General features: G+C 51.1%; 2 protein-coding genes across 2 annotated transcripts in view; both read right to left on the bottom strand.

Annotated features, from left to right (window-relative positions):
• Positions 1 to 739: 739 nt before the first annotated feature.
• On the bottom strand, positions 740 to 21,809 carry prr5l (proline rich 5 like). Its single transcript, XM_070972594.1, has 9 exons — positions 21,468 to 21,809; positions 10,855 to 10,988; positions 9,428 to 9,508; positions 9,112 to 9,160; positions 7,274 to 7,331; positions 6,964 to 7,055; positions 5,359 to 5,496; positions 4,831 to 4,948; positions 740 to 1,581 (listed from the first exon to the last, which is right to left on the bottom strand). The coding sequence occupies exons 2-9, from the start codon at positions 10,974 to 10,976 to the stop codon at positions 1,220 to 1,222; spliced, it is 1,020 nt and encodes a 339-aa protein (XP_070828695.1). The 5' UTR covers positions 10,977 to 10,988; positions 21,468 to 21,809; the 3' UTR covers positions 740 to 1,219.
• Positions 21,810 to 24,136: 2,327 nt separating this feature from the next.
• The window catches only part of glsl (glutaminase like), a 12,162-nt gene continuing 12,130 nt past the window's right edge, over positions 24,137 to 24,168 (bottom strand). Inside the window, exon 21 of the mRNA XM_070972869.1 lies at positions 24,137 to 24,168. This exon is cut by the window's right edge and continues 89 nt beyond it. The gene's annotated coding sequence lies outside the window, so the exon portion shown is untranslated.

The raw sequence follows: 24,168 nt of genomic DNA, 5'->3' as shown, positions 1-24,168 counted from the left end.
ACATGTCACATCGTTAATATGTCACATCGTTAACACGTCATTAACACGTCACATCGTTAATGTCATTAACACGTCACATCGTTAACACGTCATGTCATTAACACGTCACATCGTTAACACGTCATGTCATTAACACGTCACGTCGTTAACACGTCACATCGTTAACGTCACATCGTTAACATGTCACATCGTTAATTTGTCACATCGTTAACACGTCACGTCGTTAACACGTCACGTCGTTAACACGTCACATCGTTAACACGTCACATCTTACCTGGTTTCATCTTGTTTCTCAGGTTTCTTGTCTTCTCGCTGGAATCAGCTCAGATAAGTTCAGGATTCACTTCTGGAGTCCATCACCAGATGGATACACCAGGAAGGAAGCAGAGGACTTAGATGTGAGGATTAGGTGACCTTTGACCCCTGACCTCAATACTGCTCCTTTGCCAGCCTGGGTCAGAGGTCAAAGGTCAAGCTGTGAAGCAGCAGCTAAAGCTGCTCTGTGACAGTCGAGTATGTTTCTGTTTCTCTGCTGAGGACGTCCACATTCATTCATTCATTCATTCATTCATTCATTCATTCATCATTTCAGCTCCTTAAACAGTGGAAACATGAATTCTGCTCTCCAGTTTGAGGTTAGATAAAGGAAACGGAGACGGTTTCATGGGTTGATTTTAAGTTGATAAAATGTTTTCATTCACTCAAACTTCAGTTTGGGATAAATCAGAAACACCTTCTTGACTTTCTAACAAGGGAATCTTTATTTTTCACTAACAATCCTAAAAACATATTTACATGACCTGAGCAGGACCAGGTCTGAGCAGGACCAGGTCTGAGCAGGACCAGAACCTGCTCGGCCCACAGGACAGACACACAGCCTGATCCCAGACCAGCCCTGCTTCACTTCAACAGCAGACTGACTGGCTCAGATAGTGGTCCCAGTACAGATCCTGAGCCAGAGCTGCTCTCCTGCTGGGAGCTGTGGGATGGATGAACACTTCCTGTCTCCGTTCACAGCTTCCTGTCTTCTGTCTCTGCTCATGTTGCTCTGTTGGTTTGTTTCCTTTGTTTCGTCTTTTTATTTCCTCTCGTCATCCTGAAGTTTATGATCTTGTTTTTTGTTCATTACCATAATGTCCTGTTACTTCCTGTCCCGGTCCTCGTTTCCTCTGCTGTTGTGTATTGTCTCACGTGTCCATTGTCTCATTAGCCACTGCAGCTAGCAGATGACTCCTCCCCTCGGAGACTCCACCATGTCCGGCTGGCTGGAGAACGGCCTGGGATTCATCGGCCCTCCCCCGACCAAAAACCCCACGTCTCCGTCACACCCTCCCACCCCGCCGTCCTTCTCCGTCCCAGCATGCATCCTGCCCGACGCCGACAGCAGCTGGACGTCGGAGTGCGCGTTGGCCACCGTGTGGCGACGCACGCCGCCGGACTTCTCCAGGTACGCCTCGCCCTCCTGCTCTACCAGCGGGGCCAGAGACGACGAGTCGGAGGAGTTGTGATGCTGAGTGACGGTGATCTCCGGCTGCGACTGGTTGCCTAGCAACGACCCAGAGGACCGCAGATGTCGGGACTCTGGACGGGGAGACAGGAAGCCGAGAGTGAGTCAACACGACCGCAGGAAACTTTGATTTCATGGTTTAAGGTCATAATTCACGTCCAAACATTTCAACAAGTCAACAACAACATCCGACGAAGAACAAACAGAAACAATCCAAGAACAAACATCAAGTTCTCAAATATTCAGGAGAAATCAGAGTTTGAATGTGAAGACCTGAAACCTGAAAGAACTACATATAAGATAAGATAAGATAAGATAAGATAAGATAAGATAAGATAAGATAAGATAAGATAAGATAAGATAAGATAAGATAAGATAAGATAAGATAAGATTGGTACTTTATTCATCACAGCACACACATGCTACAGGGAGGAGGAGACTGCACACACGCCATGCGTTTGACCCGTCCTCGGTCCGTCGATCCTCCGCGGCAGACCAGGAGCGGTGGGCTGCCAGCCGATGTCGGTGCCCGCGCCCGGGGACCCATCCTCCTTCGTCACCGATGGTCAGGCGGTGGTCTTCTTGCATGTTTTTAGTGGGGGTTATTACGGAGGAAACCCCGGGTGAACACGGGGAGAACATGCAAACTCCACACAGAAAGGCCCTTTTTCCTCGAGCAGCAGGCACTGAAGACATGGTGGAGGACACGCCAGCAGCGCCCACAGCGGGATTCGAACCTGGGACCTTCTAGCTCCCCGTATGCACAGAATACACGTATATATACGCACAGAATACACGTATATATACGCAGAATACACATATACAAATATATGCACAGAATACACGTATATATATATATATGTACAGAAAGCGTACAGAGTGCGTGAGGCGCAGAAGCGTCGCGTCGTGTTGGTTTAGTGAGAGATGTGGCGGCTTGCACAGCAGAGCTGATAAAATGAGCTCCTGGTTTCTGGGGTGACTTCGTCCTCACGGACAGAATATCGATTGATTATTGATTTTATTTGACTTCTCATTTCTCAGTCGAAGTGTTAAAGCTCCATCATTCTCCTGCCGCTCTGATCACATCATCAGTTTTAATTTCGTACACAAAATGATCTCGTTTACGTCGTTTTTGGTTTGTGGCAGCAGAGCGAGGAGGAAACAGTTAATTCAAGAATATTTAAGATGAGATGATGCTGATGCAACATCTTCACTGCCACGTTTGACTTGGTTGAACTTGGACTCTTCTTATTTGTTTGCTGTAATGAAGGAGGTTAATGTGAGTTGCTGCTGGCTGTTTTCATGTTTGAGCTGTGTGAGTGCAGCGAGGCCTCCTGCCCAGGCCTCAGCGCCGGAGTCACAGCAGGGATCAGGACTTTAATCTGATCAGGCCAGTTTACGGGAGGGTTGAGTCTGTTTGTGAAACCTGGTCGAAGGAATTACACATTCCCTCCTGAAGCAAAGCTGCTGCCCCCCCCACACACACACACACACACACACACACACACACACACACACACACACACACACACACACACACACACACACACACACACACACACACACACACACACACACACACACACACACACAGCTTGTGAAACAGCAGCAGCAGATATCTGTTAGCATTTGTTAGCCACACTGCTAAAAGTCGACCACACAGGAGCGAAGACAGAAAGAGCCGAAATGAAAAGACGTAATTGCTGCTCTTCAGGTGACAGGTGTGACAGGTGTGACAGGTGTGACAGGTGTGACACACTTTGAGCTGTTTCATTCACAATCGAGCTGCTGGAATGAAACCACAGCAGCAGATTAAGCAGCTCACCTCCCCGCTGAGAGGATTTAACAGCTTATTACTACGGAGCCACGCCCCCTGACCTCTGACCTCTGAAACAGGCTGTGCAGCCACTCTGGAGCTCAGATAAACTTTACCAACGACGATGAAGACCAATCTTCCTCTTTGTTGTTCTGTTAGAGAACAAACTGCTGGTTTTGCATCTTTGAGCTAATTAATAGAAATGAGGAGCATTTTAAACATTTTACAAAGAGGAAAGAAATCGGCCAACATGATGTTTGTTTGTTATTAAGATGCTGCGAAGCAGCTGTGAGCAGCGACTAGGGTGAGAACCTTTCACGTTCAGGAGAGCCACTGCTAAAACAACACCCACCACAACAACAACAACAACAACAACAACACCCACCACCACCACCACAACAACAACAACAACAACAACACCCACCACAACAACAACAACACCCACCACCACCACCACCACCACCACCACAACAACAACAACAACAACAACAACACCCACCACCACAACAACAACACCCACCACAACAACAACGATGACAGCAACCACAACAACACCCACAAAATCCACAACAAAAACTTCTATAACATCCACAACAACAACAACTACTACTACAACAACTACAACAACTACAACAACAACAACCACAACATCAACAACGACATCAACAGTCGTAACAATAATAGCACTGCACATCCTTTAGTAAAACTTGTATTCAAATAAGAGCCGGGTCTCCTTTAGAGGCCGGGGGGTGAAGGGTGGATAAAGTCCTGTCGGCTGTCATATTGTGTGTTTTCCAGTCATGATGTATATTTCCACTTTCATTTCTAAGACTAAATATAACCGCGCTGTTTTTGAACCTCGTTGTTCTGGATCATCTGAAATGGAGAGGAAATTGAGGGTTTCTTTCTAATGAAATTCTCGAGGGCTTTAAATTTGAAATGGATACAGGAAGTGTACTGTTTGTATAAACGGTGTAGTGCCGTACCTCTGACGGGTCAAAGGAGAGTGGATTAAAACGAGGCTTTGTCAGAAAATATGACCAATACGTGGAATTAGAAATAAAGGCCTGCCTCTAACACAAGCCTGCTTCAAATAAAGGCCTGTTACCTGCTGCAGTTGAGGTAACTACTTTAGGAATTATTAATTATTATTCCAATAATTTATACAGCACATTGAAACAAAGCTGAATGAAGTTTGATTTGATTTGACTGAGATTGATTGAGTTTATTAAAGTCGCTGCTAACAGTGATTTTCAGTATCTCGTTTCATCTGTCAGAAATTTTTGGATGAATTTTCTGGTCTATAAATTGACACAGAAACACAACAACAACAACAACAACAATAATAATATAACATTTAATAATATAGTATCCGGCCATTTTTCTGTGTTAAGTACTTTTACCTTTAATACTTAAATTGTTTTTAAATAACATGACATTAAGCTCAGATACTTTACTTAAAGTACCATTTGAAGTGACGGGTCTGAGACCTGCTCGGTGGACTGACCTAACAGGAGCTGGTTCCTCTTGTGCAGAACGTTGCTGAGATACGGAGACACGATGATCTCCACCAGACGCTCCAACTGGTAATACTCCAAACTGGGACTACCAGACTCGTGGATTCCCTGAGAGAAAGGAAAGTTTTTTAATCTTTATCATCACAGACTGGAGAGGTGAGGGACGCTGGGACTCACGGTGAGTGAACAGGCATCTCAGCTGATCGAATGTGGGTTGATGTTAAATTTCTGCCTTTCTGAGGAACAATTAGAGATTCATACGTTAACATTAATATTCTACTTCATCAGTTCATGGGTTAATGTTACGCTTACTTGATCTGGTAATGAAGTGGCAACAAAAACAGAGAGACACGTTGGACACAAAACTCCCAGTTAACCAAACACGTTTAAAGAGACAAAGAAGGCGACGGGAAAATTAAAATCCTCAAGGTTTCTATCACAGTTTAAAGACCCACTTCCTGTTTCAATAACATATCAATTGTTCTTTAAGATTGGTACAAACGTGTGCATGAGCTCACCTGCAGCACCAACAGCATCTGTGTGACAGGTGGAGGGACGGAGGATGCAGCTACCAGAACGTCCTCCAGGTGGAGCTTCAGCAGCACCAGGTCTCTGAAGGCCAACAGAGCCATCTGCCTCACTGTGAGCTCCTGACCCTGAACACACACACACACACACACACACACACACACACACACACACACACACACACACACACACACACACACACACACACACACACACACAGAGTCAGACACACACACACAGAGTCAGACACACCTCAGCAGTAGTTCAGTCCAGAGCTCTGCACGTTAATCCAATGACCTCCTGATCCAAGATGGTTTAAGGATTTCAGTGAACGACTTTAGATCCTCTAAGAAACACACACACACACACACACACACACACACACACACACACACACACACACACACACACACACACACACACACACACACACACAGCGGTCACACCTGTGCTGTGTTGGGATTGCTGGTCTCTGCTGTAGATTAACAGTCTGGTCCTGAGCTGCTCTGTATGGAGCGTCTACGATAGCGGCCATGCTAGCGGCCATGCTAGCAGCTCTGTACGTAGCCACGGCAGTACTTCGAGCTAAATGCTAACATGCTGATGCTCTAACAGTAACCTTTATGCAGCTCTGTGAGTCGCTTCAGAGCGATGAGGGTGCAGTTCTTCATACAAATGAACATGATATCAACGTGTACACAGAAATCTGTTTGCTTCCAATGAACCGAGCAGCTTGTTCAAACCAAAAAGACCAATCAGGACGCTTCATTCACATTTCCATGGCAACACGGCTCTCCAGAATATCTTAATTAGGTGAAGTGGCCTTGATTAATGGAGTCTGAGATTATGATGGTTGATTACCTGCAGAGGGTTTAATGAGTGTTTTCAGCCTGAAGCTGCTTCACTTTAATCTCCTGTTTCAGAGTTTGCAGTTTGTGTCGAAAGCTCTTAAATCAATCAATTCAGATGATCAGCTTCATATTTCTGCAGCTCCACCTCCAGAGAGCATCATGGGAAACTTCAGGTGTTCACAGCAGCTGTTAATGTGTCAGATCCATGCAAGCAGAGTACAGAAACCTTCACCTGTGTACACAGGTGAAGAGCGTGAGCACACCTGAGCAGGCTGGTTTACTGTAAACCTGCCTAAAATCTCCAGAGACTGCATCAGGGTCAGTTTACAGGCTGCGACAGAAGCGACCAACAGGAGACCTCAGACTCTAAGGCAGCACCTCCTCTCGCCTAACAGCTAGCTTAGCTTAGCATAAAGATTGAAAGCAGGGGGAAACAGCTAGCTTAGCTTAGCAGAAAGACTGTTCTCGATGTCGGAAAACACCTGTGAGGAGGTTTTACGAGCCGATACGACACATCTGCTGTCATTTATTAGCCACAGCGTTAGCTAGCTGACAGCTAGCTCGGCTAGCTTACTGTGCGTTACAGCAGCACAAAAGGCTAAATGTTCTGACCATCACCATGACGATCAGAACAGTGACATAACTGATGACATCAGCGCTGCTCTGATGTCCAGTCCTTCAGCTGTGCGTGTGTGCGTGTGTGCGTGTGTGCGTGTGTGCGTGTGTGCGTGTGTGCGTGCGTACCTGGACGGGGTAGAAGATGGCCTGCAGGGTGGGGAGCGTCTCCGTGAAGAATCTGTCCCACATTTTGGCGAGGACAGCGAGCTGCTCATCACCTACGGGACAATACGGGTGGTTACCATGGAAACCCATCACACACAGGTGGATCGTCAGGTTTCACAGCCGGGACTCAGGTGTGCACGTAAACACGCTCAGTGTCCATCAAAGAGACATGTCCACGAAGACAAGCACAACACTAAAAACTATTTTAGGAGCAACAACTGAGGGGACAGCGAGGACCAATCAAAGCTCACCAAACACCCAGCAGTCTCACCTGAGTGGAGGAGCACCTGATCCAGGACTTCAGACAGACCTCGAGTCAGCAGCTGGTTCTGAAACACAGACATGGTAACACACACACACACACACACACACACACACACACACACACACACACACACACACACACACACACACACACACACACACACACACACACACACACACACACACACACCGGTAAATCTGTTATTGTTCTTTATTTTACTGGTCTTTAATGTCTTCATGTCCACTGGTCGTCTTGTCTCATTCCTGGTGCCAGCTGGTAGAAATCTGTTTGACCGCTGACGTTTGTCTCTTGTCTGGAGACTATAAACTGTCCTAATCTGTCCTAAAGCTGTTGGACAAACACGTTAATCAGCTCCAGTAAACCCGAGGACGTTCCTGTGCTGAAGCTTCACTGTGAGAATCTGCTGAGTCATCGTCACAGATTCATTTGGTAAAAACAGGAAATGACCTAACGTGACCTTTGAGGGAAACGAAGGTCATCGTCTCGCTCCACATTTTATCTGGACGTTAAAGTTCAGTTTTGCCAAGTCGTCTCAGGATGCGGACAGGACGGACACGTCAGCACTGAGACTGTCCAGTACAGCACAGGCAGGTGGGACAGGAAGGTGTCCCCTGACTGACAGGAAGTCCTCCTCTGGCTCATCGTCTTCATCACCAGCCGCTGATCTCTCCGCCTGAAGGCCGAGTCCATTCATGAAAAGGATCAGGAGGCACAGACAGCGGCGAGCCCAGGTCACCTCGGGTCACCTCGGATCACCTTGGATCACCTCGGGTCACCTGAGCCTGCCCTCCGTCTCTGAAGACGCTCTGACTTCTGTTTCACACTGAATGACGAGACCACATGAGACCTGATCCAGCTGCTGGGGTTTGTGGACACGTTCTCGTCCAGTCTGAGAACTTAAAGACAAGACAGTAAGCTCAGTCCACGTTGTGAGTTACAGGTGACTTTCAGTGTTGCAGTCCGGCTTCGTCCACCTGAAGCCGGATCCTAAATCTGGACTGACAGGACTGGACTGTTAATGTGACGCTGCACGATCGGAAACAGCATGAAGAAGCAAGCCGAACATTTTTCAAGACATTTTCATGTAATTTCACATGATTTATTTATATTTAATGTCCCTGTAAACATCCATCCATCCTCTATGCCGCTTATCCCTTTCGTGGGTTGCGGGGGGGCCGGAGCCTATCTCGGCTGTCGGCGGGTGGGAGGCGGGGTACACCCTGGACCGGTCGGCAGCCGATTGCAGGGCACAAACACACAACCATTCACACTCACACTCACACCTAGGGGCAATTTAGAGTCACCAATCAACCTATGAGCATGTTTCTGGTCTGTGGGAGGAAGCCGGAGAGAAGCCACGCATGCACGGGAACAACATGCAAACTTCACACAGAAAGGCCAGACCCAGGAATCGAACCTGCGACCTTCTTGCTGTGAGGCACGCGCACTACCTGCTGCGCCACCGTGCAGCCCCCCTGTAAACATGTCTTTCTTTATTGTTTGTGATGAAGCATCTCGTTAGCTTCACTTCTGTTTGTTACTGTCAAACCTGACGCTCGCTTCATGATTCAGCTGCACAATAATGACCAAACCTGAGATCCGTGGAGGGATGATTCTCTGCTCAAACGGGAGAAAACGCATCATTATCATTTCACTTTCTACCCTCTATTATTGATAAGTGATGGTTCAAGTTTAACTGACACAAATACAGATACAGGAAGTCAGAAGCACCTCGGCGTTTCCTCTGACGGTGAAGACAAAGAGCTGCTGGTTTAACCGTCAGGTTTTATTACATAAAAACAGGAAGTAAAGAATGAAAGTACCTGGAAGTAGTCAGTGATGAAAGAGCCCATCTCCGTTTTAAGAAGCCACCTGCAAAGACATGAAGGAGTTCAGGAAGGAAGACCGACAGCCGCCATGTTCCCTCCTCATCGTCACACGGGGAAGAAACAGGAAGTTTATGTTCCAGGAGTGAAACTGAACTTTCTAAACTCCTTTTGTGGGTCAGAGGAGACATAAAAACCACGAGAGGCTTCAGTCTGAGGGATTCGCGTCACCTTGGACGGACCGAGTCTCTTCACTGCTCGTCCTCTCCGTCTCTGATCTGAAAGCTGCACTGAAGAGACGAAGCTTCCTCACCTGATGCTCTCGTTGAGAGTGTACAGCTCGTTGGACTGCAGCTGTCCACCCTGGAACACCTTGATCACAGCTGATTGGACGCTGAGGACACACAAAGAAACACAGGTAGGGTCAGAGGTCAACACACCGTGAGTCACAGAAGCTGCGCGTCCTGCGTCCGAGACCTTCGTCAAACCACCTGTGGAAACAGACGCAGAGGACGTCCAGCATCAGAGGACGTCCAGCATCACTGATGTCCACAAAACCAACGCGGGAGCCAACAAAGCAGTTCACACTGAGGACACGTCCTCGAGGCCTCGTCACAGGTTGACGTGTAAACTGTGGTCTTTATCCCATCATGCACTACGGTTCACACCTGAACAGCTGATCTGCTGCAGACTGACTGACTAACTGAGTCCTGCCCGGACGTCCCCTGTGACTGCAGTACTATCATGCATTATATCATGACTCAGCAAAAATCTCCACCTGTGTCCCACAATGCAAAGCGCTGGAGGGGCCACAACAACCAGAGAAGTAAAGCTTCAGTGGAGTCACAGACCTTTTAAGTGAGACGCCGAGCCGGGACAGACTTCACTGTGAAGCGTGTGGCGTCCTCGACATGACTCAGCGGGCTGACAGGACGTGGCCCCGCTGCCACCTCCACTTCCTACCAAACATCCTGCTCGCTGCAGAGCGGAGCAGGAAACTGGCCCACGAGGAGACGAGCTGCAAGTTTCTGCAGAAAAGACTGAAACGTGCTGAGACGCCGAGCGGCACGAGGGTCCAGCGGGACACTTCAGTGCTTTCATGTCACAGCACGGGACTGCATGCGTGCATCAGCCTGCTGCCACCACGACTCAAGGCCAGAACAGAGGCAGGACACAGAGGGACAGACAGACAGATGGATGGATCTGATCCGGTCTGATCTGGTCTGGTCTGATCTGATCTGATCTGATCTGATCCGGTCTGGTCTGATCTGATCTGATCTGATCTGATCTGATCTGGTCTGATCTGATCTGACTCAGACTCCTGACCTTCAGTAGAACCTGTTCTTCTTTAAGACGTCTGGAAAACACAAGGCGGCACTTTTCTTCTGTTTTAAGCTGATGTTTAGACCCATAACACACACACACGCACGCACGCACGCACGCACGCACGCACGCACGCACGCACGCACGCACGCACGCACGCACGCACACACACACACACACACACACACACACACACACACACACACACACACACACACACACACACACACACACACACACACACACACACACACACACACACACACACACGGCTGTGTCCTAAACACACTGTCTGTGTTGTGGGATCATGATAACATCTGATGAGGTGAGACATGAACCGGACTGAACCTGACACTTCAGAACTGATCCAGGTTCAGATCTTCACTCCAGGAACACCTTAAAGGTGCAGAGTCTGACCTGTTCCACACGCTGGTGTTGGAGAGCTGCAGCGCAGGTGAGCTGGCGTGGAACCGGGCGAGGTCCGACAGAACCGGAGAACTCATGAACCGAGGCCTGGGGCGCCGGAAAGATCCCATCATGCACCCTGGTTACTGAGGAGAAAGGAAGCAAATGGTTACTGATGAAGATAAACTGTAGCTTAGCAACATGCTAAATTAGCATGTTTTACATCACGCTTTATGCCTCCACCAGGTAATCTGATTACAACAACACAGTGAACAGTGTTTTAACGTTGAAAAGGTGCTTTTCTAAAGAGCGTCCTCACAAGTCTGGACAGCCTCAGGTGCTCTGAGTTCAACACACTGTCCCACTGATCTACAGGTGGAGGTAACACGGCAAGAAGGACCGCAACAACCAGCGAAGAAGAAACGCCAGGCAAGTAAACAAAGATGGACACGATGCAGCATTTCAAACACCGAGAAAGGAATAAAGAAACACGTTCGTCTGTTTCTTTGAGCTCCAGGCAGAGCACCTTCAGACAGGTGGACGGACAGGTGGACAGGTGGACAGACAGGTGGACGGACAGGTGGAAAGGTGGACAGACAGGTGGACGGACAGGTGGAAAGGTGGACGGACAGGTGGACGGACAGGTGGACGGACAGGTGGAAAGGTGGACAGACAGGTGGACGGACAGGTGGAAAGGTGGACAGACAGGTGGACGGACAGGTGGACAGACAGGCAGACAGACAGACAGACAGACAGACAGACAGACAGGTGGACAGGTGGACAGGCAGACAGCATCCACACATCAGAAATTACAAAGAAACACCAGATTTTGGCTCATACTCATTTTTTCTACACCTGTTCTTCAGTGTCAAAGGTCGTATCCAGTGTCTGTGGCTCCACCCTGTAACATGAATGTGAAGCGAACAATAAAAGTTTTAACCACATGATGCACATTAAGGCTGAAAAGCACTGATTAATTAAGAAGAGACCTGAACGCCTCAGAGCTGCACAGGACTCTTTAATACAACATGTATGTTCTCTGCTCGTGTTGGCCTTCTTCTCATGAGCGTGTGCAGCTTCACTTCCTGTTGTCAGCAGGCAGAGCGGCTTCGGCGGCGTCTGATTCATTTAGAAACACAGAAACATCGACTTCCTCCAAACCACAGCTTCCTGTGGAACCGCGCTGACCTGAGATCAGCCTGTTTGTTTGCAGCGCAGAGGTCTCACTCTGCCTCGCTTTCCAGAAACCGCAGACGCAGCCGGCCGAGCTCGGCCTGTGAGTGGCGACGCTTCGTGCTCTGCTGCCTTCACATGCGCTCGTGTATTTCTGTACGCGCACATTTGACTTTCTTTGAACTGAGTCGCTTTATTGTCTGTAATATTTTTAGTCTGTTTTTCTGTGAAACCAGTGAAACCACAGCTGTAATTCTGTCAGTGTGGGACGCTCCCAGTCTCGACACGCTGTTTTTGTGCCTCACATGCGTGTGAAGCTGAGCTGACCATGATTACAGAGCGACGCAGAGTCTGTCCTGGCCTTCAGGGCAGAGCAACAACGACTCAACGCTGACTGTACGTTCAAGAAAATCTCGTCTTTTATACGAGACACATTTTGGTCTCAGTCTGCTCTCTGGACTTCATCATCATTGTCATCAACATCATCATCATCATCTCTGTTGCCTCATGTTGATGTAACCAGTTCACATGTTCACTGGAGGTTCAGCCACAAACTCAGTTTGACCAGAGACCCTGAACTGCACGTCAATGAGCTGGAGGACGGTGTCCTCAGCCGTCAGGGGGGGGAGGCTTCAGAAAAGGCGTGGACGTGGACACAGACATGGACATGGACATGGACATGGACGTGGATGTTTCTGTGAAGCCGCTGTGAGACGAGCTTTCACTCGTCCTCCTCTGTCTGTGCGCAGCGTTCGTCTCCTCCAGACCTCCACTTGTTCTCCTCGTCGCCAGACATTCAGGAAGTGGAGTAAAGCTTTTCACCCCTTTGTTTGCTTCAATTTATGACATGACAGACGCGTTCTGGTGCGTCCGCTTCCCGTAATGCACCTGAAGTGTCCACACGACAGCAGAACAATCAGCATTTGAGCGTCACCGCGTGACCAAAGCAGCGTTCAACACGGAGCATCGAGAGAAACATCAGTGAACGAGCCACAAAACGCACCAAAAGCCTGAAACAACACGCAGAAAGACAGCATTTAATGTCAGCCACGAGTCGCCACGAGTCACTACGAGTCACTGCAAGTCACTATGAGTCACCACGAGTCATTACAAGTTGCCACGAGTCGTCATGAGTCACTACAAGTCACTACAAGTCGCTACGAGTCACCACGAGTCACTATGAGTCACCATGAGTCACTACAAGTCGCCATGAGTCGTCATGAGTCACTACAAGTCACTACGAGTCACTATGAGTCACTACGAGTCACTATGAGTCACCATGAGTCACTACAAGTCGCCATGAGTCGTCATGAGTCACTACAAGTCGCCACGAGTCGTCATGAGTCACTACAAGTCGCCACGAGTCGTCATGAGTCACTACAAGTCGCCACGAGTCACTTCGAGTCACTGCAAGTCACTATGAGTCGCCACGAGTCACTACAAGTCGCTACGAGTCCCCACGAGTCATTACAAGTTGCCACGAGTCGTCATGAGTCACTACAAGTCGCCACGAGTCACTACGAGTCACTATGAGTCACTACAAGTCGCCACGAGTCGTCATGAGTCACTACAAGTCGCCACGAGTCGTCATGAGTCACTACAAGTCACCACGAGTTGCCACAAACCGCCACGAGTCTCAACTTCCATCTGAGGCTGAAGTTTTGAGTCGTGTCCAGGACGCCCAGGTGGCTGATGGGATCTCACAGCCCAGCGTGTGCTGCAGGCTCTCGCCGTGCCGTCTCCTCTGATCACAGCCAATGGGAGGCCTCGTGCTGACAGCCAACACAAACACGGCATTGTTCATCCGGCCGTGTCCTGACGGAGCCAGAGGAGGTCAGTGAACACCGATTTCTCTCCCTGCTGGCAACCAGAGAGGAGGAGCAGCGAGGAGGAGCAGAGAGGAGGAGGAGGAGCAGTGAGGAGGAGGAGGAGCAGTGAGGAGGAGGAGGAGCAGTGAGGAGGAGCGGAGAGGAGGAGGAGGAGGAGGAGGAGGAGCAGTGAGGAGGAGGAGGAGCAGTGAGGAGGAGCGGAGAGGAGGAGGAGGAGGAGGAGCAGAGAGGAGGAGGAGGAGCAGTGAGGAGGAGCGGAGAGGAGGAGGAGGAGCAGAGAGGAGGAGGAGCAGAGAGGAGGAGGAGGAGGAGGAGTAGAGAGGAGGAGGAGGAGCAGAGAGGAGGAGCGGAGAGGAAGAGGAGGAGCAGAGAGGAGGAGGAGGAGCAGTGAGGAGGAGTGGAGAGGAGGAGCGGAGAGGAGGAGGAGGAGGAGGAGCAGTGAGGAGGAGCGGAGAGGAGGAGGAGGAGGAGGAGGAGGAGCAGAGAGGAGGAGGAGGAGCAGTGAGGAGGAGCGGAGAGGAGGAGGAGGAGGAGGAGCAGTGAGGAGGAGCAGAGAGGAGGAGGAGCAGTGAGGAGGAGGAGGAGCAGTGAGGAGGAGCGGAGAGGAGGAGCGGAGAGGAGGAGGAGGAGGAGGAGCAGTGAGGAGGAGCGGAGAGGAGGAGGAGGAGGAGGAGCAGAGAGGAGGAGGAGGAGCAGTGAGGAGGAGCGGAGAGGAGGAGGAGGAGGAGCAGAGAGGAGGAGGAGGAGCAGTGAGGAGGAGGAGGAGCAGTGAGGAAGAGCGGAGAGGAGGAGCAGTGAGGAGGAGCGGAGAGGAGGAGGAGGAGGAGGAGCAGAGAGGAGGAGGAGGAGCAGTGAGGAGGAGCGGAGAGGAGGAGGAGGAGGAGCAGAGAGGAGGAGGAGGAGCAGTGAGGAGGAGCAGAGGAGGAGGAGGAGCAGTGAGGAGGAGGAGGAGGAGGAGCAGAGAGGAGGAGGAGGAGCAGTGAGGAGGAGCGGAGAGGAGGAGCAGTGAGGAGGAGGAGGAGCAGTGAGGAGGAGCGGAGAGGAGGAGGAGGAGGAGGAGGAGCAGAGAGGAGGAGGAGGAGGAGGAGCAGAGAGGAGGAGGAGGAGCAGTGAGGAGGAGCGGAGAGGAGGAGCGGAGAGGAGGAGGAGCGGAGAAGAGGAGGAGGAGCAGTGAGGAGGAGCGGAGAGGAGGAGGAGGAGGAGGAGGAGGAGCAGTGAGGAGGAGGAGGAGCAGTGAGGAGGAGCGGAGAGGAGGAGGAGGAGGAGGAGCAGAGAGGAGGAGGAGGAGCAGTGAGGAGGAGCGGAGAGGAGGAGGAGGAGCAGAGAGGAGGAGGAGCAGAGAGGAGGAGGAGGAGGAGGAGTAGAGAGGAGGAGGAGGAGCAGAGAGGAGGAGCGGAGAGGAAGAGGAGGAGCAGAGAGGAGGAGGAGGAGCAGTGAGGAGGAGTGGAGAGGAGGAGCGGAGAGGAGGAGGAGGAGGAGGAGCAGTGAGGAGGAGCGGAGAGGAGGAGGAGGAGGAGGAGGAGGAGCAGAGAGGAGGAGGAGGAGCAGTGAGGAGGAGCGGAGAGGAGGAGGAGGAGGAGGAGCAGTGAGGAGGAGCAGAGAGGAGGAGGAGCAGTGAGGAGGAGGAGGAGCAGTGAGGAGGAGTGGAGAGGAGGAGCGGAGAGGAGGAGGAGGAGGAGGAGCAGTGAGGAGGAGCGGAGAGGAGGAGGAGGAGGAGGAGCAGAGAGGAGGAGGAGGAGCAGTGAGGAGGAGCGGAGAGGAGGAGGAGGAGGAGCAGAGAGGAGGAGGAGGAGCAGTGAGGAGGAGCGGAGAGGAGGAGGAGGAGCAGTGAGGAAGAGCGGAGAGGAGGAGCAGTGAGGAGGAGCGGAGAGGAGGAGGAGGAGGAGGAGCAGAGAGGAGGAGGAGGAGCAGTGAGGAGGAGCGGAGAGGAGGAGGAGGAGGAGCAGAGAGGAGGAGGAGGAGCAGTGAGGAGGAGCAGAGGAGGAGGAGGAGCAGTGAGGAGGAGGAGGAGGAGGAGCAGAGAGGAGGAGGAGGAGCAGTGAGGAGGAGCGGAGAGGAGGAGCAGTGAGGAGGAGGAGGAGCAGTGAGGAGGAGCGGAGAGGAGGAGGAGGAGGAGGAGGAGCAGAGAGGAGGAGGAGGAGGAGGAGGAGGAGGAGCAGAGAGGAGGAGGAGGAGCAGTGAGGAGGAGCGGAGAGGAGGAGCGGAGAGGAGGAGGAGCGGAGAAGAGGAGGAGGAGCAGTGAGGAGGAGCGGAGAGGAGGAGGAGGAGGAGGAGGAGGAGCAGTGAGGAGGAGGAGGAGCAGTGAGGAGGAGCGGAGAGGAGGAGGAGGAGGAGGAGCAGAGAGGAGGAGGAGGAGCAGTGAGGAGGAGCGGAGAGGAGGAGGAGGAGCAGAGAGGAGGAGGAGCAGAGAGGAGGAGGAGGAGGAGGAGTAGAGAGGAGGAGGAGGAGCAGAGAGGAGGAGCGGAGAGGAAGAGGAGGAGCAGAGAGGAGGAGGAGGAGCAGTGAGGAGGAGTGGAGAGGAGGAGCGGAGAGGAGGAGGAGGAGGAGGAGCAGTGAGGAGGAGCGGAGAGGAGGAGGAGGAGGAGGAGGAAGAGCAGAGAGGAGGAGGAGGAGCAGTGAGGAGGAGCGGAGAGGAGGAGGAGGAGGAGGAGCAGTGAGGAGGAGCAGAGAGGAGGAGGAGCAGTGAGGAGGAGGAGGAGCAGTGAGGAGGAGTGGAGAGGAGGAGCGGAGAGGAGGAGGAGGAGGAGGAGCAGTGAGGAGGAGCGGAGAGGAGGAGGAGGAGGAGGAGCAGAGAGGAGGAGGAGGAGCAGTGAGGAGGAGCGGAGAGGAGGAGGAGGAGGAGCAGAGAGGAGGAGGAGGAGCAGTGAGGAGGAGCGGAGAGGAGGAGGAGGAGCAGTGAGGAAGAGCGGAGAGGAGGAGCAGTGAGGAGGAGCGGAGAGGAGGAGGAGGAGGAGGAGCAGAGAGGAGGAGGAGGAGCAGTGAGGAGGAGCGGAGAGGAGGAGGAGGAGGAGCAGAGAGGAGGAGGAGGAGCAGTGAGGAGGAGCAGAGGAGGAGGAGGAGCAGTGAGGAGGAGGAGGAGGAGGAGCAGAGAGGAGGAGGAGGAGCAGTGAGGAGGAGCGGAGAGGAGGAGCAGTGAGGAGGAGGAGGAGCAGTGAGGAGGAGCGGAGAGGAGGAGGAGGAGGAGGAGGAGCAGAGAGGAGGAGGAGGAGGAGGAGGAGGAGGAGCAGAGAGGAGGAGGAGGAGCAGTGAGGAGGAGCGGAGAGGAGGAGCGGAGAGGAGGAGGAGCGGAGAAGAGGAGGAGGAGCAGTGAGGAGGAGCGGAGAGGAGGAGGAGGAGGAGGAGGAGGAGCAGTGAGGAGGAGGAGGAGTGGAGAGGAGGAGTGGAGAGGAGGAGCGGAGAGGAGGAGGAGGAGCAGTGAGGAGGAGCGGAGAGGAGGAGGAGGAGGAGGAGGAGGAGGAGGAGCAGTGAGGAGGAGCGGAGAGGAGGAGCGGAGAGGAGGAGGAGCGGAGAGGAGGAGGAGGAGGAGGAGGAGGAGGAGCAGTGAGGAGGAACGGAGAGGAGGAGCGGAGAGGAGGAGGAGGAGCAGAGAGGAGGAGGAGGAGCAGTGAGGAGGAGGAGGAGCAGTGAGGAGGAGTGGAGAGGAGGAGCAGACTGAGTCGTCTCTGTCTGCAGCAGCTGCCTTCAGGTCGTTGGTGCTCGTCTGTTCTAACCTGTGCGTCAGGTGTTCCTGCTCCACCTGATCTTCATCATCACACTGACTCAATCAGCAGCTTCACCCTGGTGCGTTCACTTACTGTTGTACATGTGACGCACATCTTAACGTGCTGCGTTCACTTACTGTCCCACTTTGACGTCAGCGAAGACTCGTTTCACTAATTATGCTGTTTGGAAGCTACCCATGCTAACTGCTAAGCTAACAGCAGCTCGTCCCGTATTACTGAGAACACACAGAACGTTCAGTGTGAGTACAGCTGATGTTTAGTCTCTCTCATACACACACTCATACACACACACACACACACACACACACACACACACACACACACACACACACACACACACACACACACACACACACACACACACACACACACACACAGCTGCTCGCTGTCACCTTGCAGGACGTCTCTCAGCGTCTTGCTGCAGCGACACAAAGAGCGTCTTCGTCTTAGAAGATGATTCACTCACTGCAGAAAAACTCTCACCTTCAACTCAAAAAGTGGGCGTTAGGCGTCAACGTGTGTGCAGCCATCACCATGACGACCCATCTGGTACACACTAACACCAGTCATGAAAAAGGTCACCCCCCCCCCAACACGCACACACCTCCGTCAGATCCTCCTCCACAGTCTCATCTGTCAGCGTGTCCCGCTGAGCTCAGTCCAGCTGCTATCTGTGATGATTTTAAGGAAAAGTCTGAATCTTCCTCTTCCTCAGCATCCACTTAGCTTAGCTTAGCATAAAGACTGGAAACGAGGGAGAACAGCTAGCCTGGCTCAGAGTGAAGGGCTCTGCAGCTCACTGATGAACTCTGCGTCTCGTTTGTTTAAGCGTGAAGAAAAAGGAGGTTTCACAGGTTCTGTGCAGGTGTGTCCAGGTCTACCAACCACTTTTCTCTGTTACGCCCCAACCTGTGCCAGTTGCTAAGCAACCACAGTAACTCCATCAAGTTACGGGTCCCCGTCCAGAAAATTCCATAACACACAAATTGCAGTTTTTATCCCGTTTTTGTTTAGAGTTCAAACAAACGAGACAGAACACGTTGATCAGTGAGCTGCTGGCAGGCCAAGCTAGCAGTTTCCACCCATTTCCAGTCTTTACGCTAAGCTAAGCTAATCAGCAGGGACTTAGACTGAATACACAGTCACAACAGAGTGTGTGTGTGTGTGTGTGTGTGTGTGTGTGTGTGTGTGTGTGTGTGTGCGTGTGTGTGTGTGCATGTGTGTGTGCATGTGTGTGTGCGTGTGTGCATGCGTGTGTGTGTGCATAGGTGTGTATGTCAGTGTGTGCTTGTGTGCATGCGCGCGTGTGTGTGCGTGTGTGTGTGTGTGTGTGTTCATTCAGTCACACAGATTGTAATTTGAAACTTTCCTCAAGTTCAAAACTCCAATCAGCACCTCGATCCTCCACCGACCAATCAGGCGGTCTGTCCACACTCAGAGACAGTCTGCAGTGAGGACTGAAGGAGTTTAATGAAAAGACACACACACACACACACACACACACACACACACACACACACACACACACACACACACACACACACACACACACACACACACACACGTTCAACCGAGAGCAGAAGATCTGAACCATCAGACACTGATTTAGGATCAGCCCACATGAGACACATGGTCTCAGTCTGTCCTCCAGGTCCTGAGTGATGGACAGAAAAGATGATGATGTCACAGGGAAGATGACCTTTGACCTGTTAGAAAATGTCCTCACATCATCATTTTATCATTTCTGTGAAATGATCATATATAACAATTAGAACACATGTTGGTGAGGTCACATTGACCTTTGACCTTTGACCACCAAACTCTGATCAGTTTTTGCCAAATTTGAAGAAATGTCCTGAAGATGACGGGACAGATGACGCCTGCAGTCACGAGTGTCCTGACAGCGGAGATGTGATGGACATTCAAAAATTCAGAACCCAAGAGACAAAGACAGACGTATATTCTGACCTGTCATCATTTCAATCAGTGACTCATCAATCAATCGATCGATTGATGGAGGAAATGATCAGCAGACTGATCCAGAATGAAAAGAATCAATAGTTTCAGCTAAAATGAGGGACACAATGATCTAAAGAGACCAGAGACAAGAGGACGACAGACACAGGAGACACAATGATCTAAAGAGACCAGAGACAAGAGGAGGACAGACACAGGGGACACAATGACCTAAAGAGACCAGAGACAAGAGGACAACAGACACAGGAGACACAATGACCTAAAGAGACCAGAGACAAGAGGACGACAGACACAGGGGACACTTTACTGCACGCAGTACTTCTACTCTGAATACTTGAAGTACAGTATTCTACTAACATTTTCGATGCAGTACTACAGAGTATTTCCTCAGTACAGCAGTGAGTACTTCCTCCATCACTGTCACATCCCATAATAAACAGTGTGGTAGAGCCACAGTTTATTTTGCTCCTCTGGACCTCTGATGTCTCCTCGTCCACGGCCTCCCTCGTCTACTCCTGCTTCTGTCGGAGACTTCCTACGTTTCCCAGAATGCCGTCTGGCAACCTCCACATAATTAGAGGAGATGCTTGGATGTGTTCAGAGAAAATTACAGGCAGAGCGATCAGAGCGGGCGGACGTCTTCCAGTCAACAACACGTCGACACGTCACGCCTCAGACTGAGAGACGGGCTGCCGGCATTCATGTGGTCACAGAACTGGTCTCTGCAGTTCTTCTTCTGTGGTGGACTTCTGCCTGTTCCACCGCTGAACGTGGTGGCTCTTCACAGACGCCTTCGCTCTTTGGTTAATGCTTCAGATCCCTGAAACGATTTCCAGCATGGCTGACGGCGCCGCGTCCGCATGTGGCGATCAACAGGAAGTCAGAAACACTGCCGCGAGGACAAGTCCATCAGACCGGACTGCACAGGACAACACGGTTTGTCCCTAACCTGCCTGAAGACTCTGGAGCACCTGGAGCTTCACCTGCAATCACACAGTACTTCAAAGTCTGTCTGAAAGGTCTGAACAGCCTGTCCGTCTCTACCTGTCCGTCTCTACCTGTCTGTCTCTACCTGTCTGTCTCTACCTGTCCGTCTCTACCTGTCCGTCTCTACCTGTCCGCCTGACTGTAACACCTGTTCAAAGGTTTGGAACCTCCTGCCATGAAAGCTTGACTCAGGACAGTCAGACATCTGAGAGGACGACTCTGTGTCTCTGACTGAGCAAAGACAGTCCTCTTTACAGAGACACTGAGAGGACAGACAGAGACAAAGAACCTCTGGACAACAGAAGAGCTCACCAGACGCTGAGCATCAGACTTCAACAAGAGCAGCGTCCTGTTCCAGTGACAGGTGGACGACGACGCCACACCTGCTCACAGGTGACCTGGAGGAGGACCTGCAACCACCTCAGACTTTTTAAACCACCTGAACGTCCAACCTGCAGGTCTGAGGACCTCAACTCCCTGAAGGCCTGAACCACATCTAAACCACCTGTGGATCCACCATGAGCCAGAACTAAACCACCTGAGGACCTATTTACAGACTCTACAGACAAGACCTAAACCGACCCGCTCAGTCCACAAAACTGAACCACCTGGACCTGGACCTGGACCTGGACCGGAGCCTCTAAACCACCACAGACCAGCAAAGACTGCTCTGAAGGTCTACTCCTCTGTCCTGTAAGTCCTGGCCGGTCTGGTGGTGTCCTACCTGCAGAGGACTCGAGCAGGTCTTGTGGTTTTGAAGCCCGTCGTGTTCTGGTTTTGGTTCTGGGTCAGTTTCAGAGTCTGAAGTGAATAAAGGGTGAGACAGTCTGCGGGGACACGCCGCCGGAGGACCGTGCGAAGTCAAACACATGCTGCACTTTCTGAGTCATGTGACGGGACACGACCTGAGCCAGATGGTCCCGGTGCGTGGACTCACCTGCAGACCCTCCTCTCTCCGGCTGATGAAGAAAAAGCGTCCACAGTCTTCACAGGAGATGAGCAAAGTGAAGCGACGCTGCTCCTCATCATCAGCTCTCACTCCGCACGCATCGCTTCACTTCCCGCGACGGCGAGCAGACAGCGAACACACGGCGAACACAAAGCGAACCCACGGCGAACACACGGCAAACACACAACGTGCGTCCTGCTCGTGCGGAGGTGACTGACAACTTCCGGCCGTCAAACTCTCACAGAGTCGAGCTGGACTCACTCATGTTGCTCCTCTTCACCGGAGCTGAGACCAACCGCCACCTCCGCCTGCGCTCAACAGGCGGGAGGCAGCGGCTGACAAGCTGCACAAGCTAGCTGCCGACACTTCCGCTTACTGCCTTCAAAGTAAAAGTCCACTTCCATACACGCGGTCGCTTTCAAAATCTGATGATTTTCATGTTTCATGAAGGTTTATATGTCTCAGAAAGAGATGCTTCAGAATCCGGACATCTGAGAAACTTTACTAGATATTCAAATGTTTCCAGTAAAACAATAAAATAAAATAAAATAAAATAAAATAAAATAAAATATGGGTGGAAGTCACACCTTTGAGTAAAAGTACAGAAGTATTCAAAGTATTAGAACAAAAAGTACTCATAATGCCAAATGGCCCATTTCAGAATCATGTGAGCAGTGTGATTATTATTATTATCCGTTCTGAATTAGAATCTGTTATCAATACGTTCATTATTTAATGCACCACGTCCTCTTTCCTCCTGCACACTTTCCCTCACTGTAACAAGCTTCCTCCTCCTCCCTCTCCTCCTCCTCCTCCTCCCTCTCCTCCTCCTCCTCCTCCTCCTCCCTCTCCTCCTCCTCCTCCTCCTCCCTCTCCTCCTCCTCCCTCTCCTCTTCCTCCTCCTCCTCCTCCCTCTCCTCCTCCTCCCTCTCCTCCTCCCTCTCCTCCTCCCTCTCCTCCTCCTCCCTCTCCTCCTCCTCCTCCCTCTCCTCCTCCTCCTCCTCCTCCCTCTCCTCCTCCTCCTCCTCCTCCTCCCTCTCCTCCTCCTCCTCCTCCTCCTCCTCCTCCTCCATACAGTGAACAGTGATTAGAGAGCAGCTCTTCTTATTTTGGCTGCTGTGGGAACAAACTGACTTTCATTGTTTGTGTTCAGAAACTCTTTTCTTTTGGCTTTTTTTTAACTCTTTTAAACGCTTTTTAAACTCCTTTCTTTGGCTTTTTAAACTCTTTTTTAACTCTTTTGAACTCTTTTTAAACTCTTTTCTTTGGCTTTTGAACTCTTTTTAAACTCTTTTTAATCTGTTTCATGACTCATCTCTCGCCATTATTTGTTTCTCACCTTTTACTTTGATTTGTGTATGTTTATCTGAGCAGGGGCGGGGCTTGCGAACAGGTAAGCCAGGGAGTTGCTTGGAGCTGTGATTATGGATAGGCCTGGGCTTTCAGGGACCTCTGTTGGTCCATGGACCTCACTTTGAGAACCACTAATCTATTTTTTCAGTATTCATCTCAAAGATGTGTTTTTGCAGTGTGCACAGGTGGGGTGGGGGCCCCAGGGATTTGTTGCTTGGAGCCCCAAGAGTCCCGAGCAGCACCACTGCGTCTGGGTGTTTTCATCTCTCCTTGAAGCTCTTCCATCAACATTTGTCAAGACGTATTTAAAAAAAAAACCTGAAATATCTTCAAATGACTTGTGACTTGGCAGCTTTCGTTCATCTCATTGTTCAGCTGTTTTTTTTACATGAGGTTATACTTTTATTCTGAAGGTGAACTAGTTGACTTCCGGTATGGGTGTGATCTGAGCTTGACGGGCATCCTGCCTCTCGGCGCTGATTGGTTCAGATGAGTTCTTCTCATGAATATTCATTGAGCAGAACCAAAAGATGAACTGAAGAAGAAAAAGACTTTGAGCTGCTGTCAAAGCTCCTCATCACACTCTTCATCACTCTGTGCATTCCACACACATACACACACACACACACACACACAGCGTGCACGTGAAGCTGTTACTGCCTGTGCTTTAGTAAAGCTGGAGTTCCTCCTTCAGAGCTGAACATTTCTCTGTTTTTGGTGAAATCAGACACACGAAGCAGCAGAAACGCTCTTTATTGAAACTTTACTTCCTGTTTTAAAAGAGAACTTTGAGCTTTTCAACATGTTTTTACATCAAATGAAGGAGCGTTTCACGTGAAGTTCATCAGTCAGACGCAGACTTTGGTGATGTTTCTCTCCTCGTTCACACACATTAAACTTCACTGAGGACTCCATGAACGCCTCATTGTGTGGAAGTGACGACCTTCGGGTTTGACCTGGACGCTGCGGCGGCGGTCGGCTCTGAGTTCTGAGCGGCTCTCACGCCTCAGAGACAAACAGCTGCTGAGTGAAGAAGCAGATCCCAGATCAGCGTCTCGTCACCAGCAGAGAAGCTGAGCAGAATATCAACGAGCTGCAGCTCAGCCGAACGTTAACTCTCAGCAGCTCGGACGAGACGCAGAGAGGGAGCGGGTTCGTGTCCGGAAGCCGTTTTCCTCCAGAGCGACGCACCGCCACCCGACCTCTGACCTCTGACCTCTGACCAGCCAAGAACACCGACAGTCTGATTCAGTCCAGTCCGCCTGACTCCTGAACAGTTTCCTGTTTCTCTCCTCAAACACGTCCAGGCGACTTTGTCAAGAGGTCAAAGGTCACA

Source organism: Chaetodon trifascialis, chromosome 10, assembly GCF_039877785.1.
Source record: "Chaetodon trifascialis isolate fChaTrf1 chromosome 10, fChaTrf1.hap1, whole genome shotgun sequence".
NCBI classification, from domain to species: Eukaryota; Metazoa; Chordata; class Actinopteri; order Chaetodontiformes; family Chaetodontidae; genus Chaetodon; species Chaetodon trifascialis.
The sequence above is the reverse complement of the archived record's forward strand: the minus strand, read 5'-3'. Positions and strand labels throughout refer to the sequence as shown.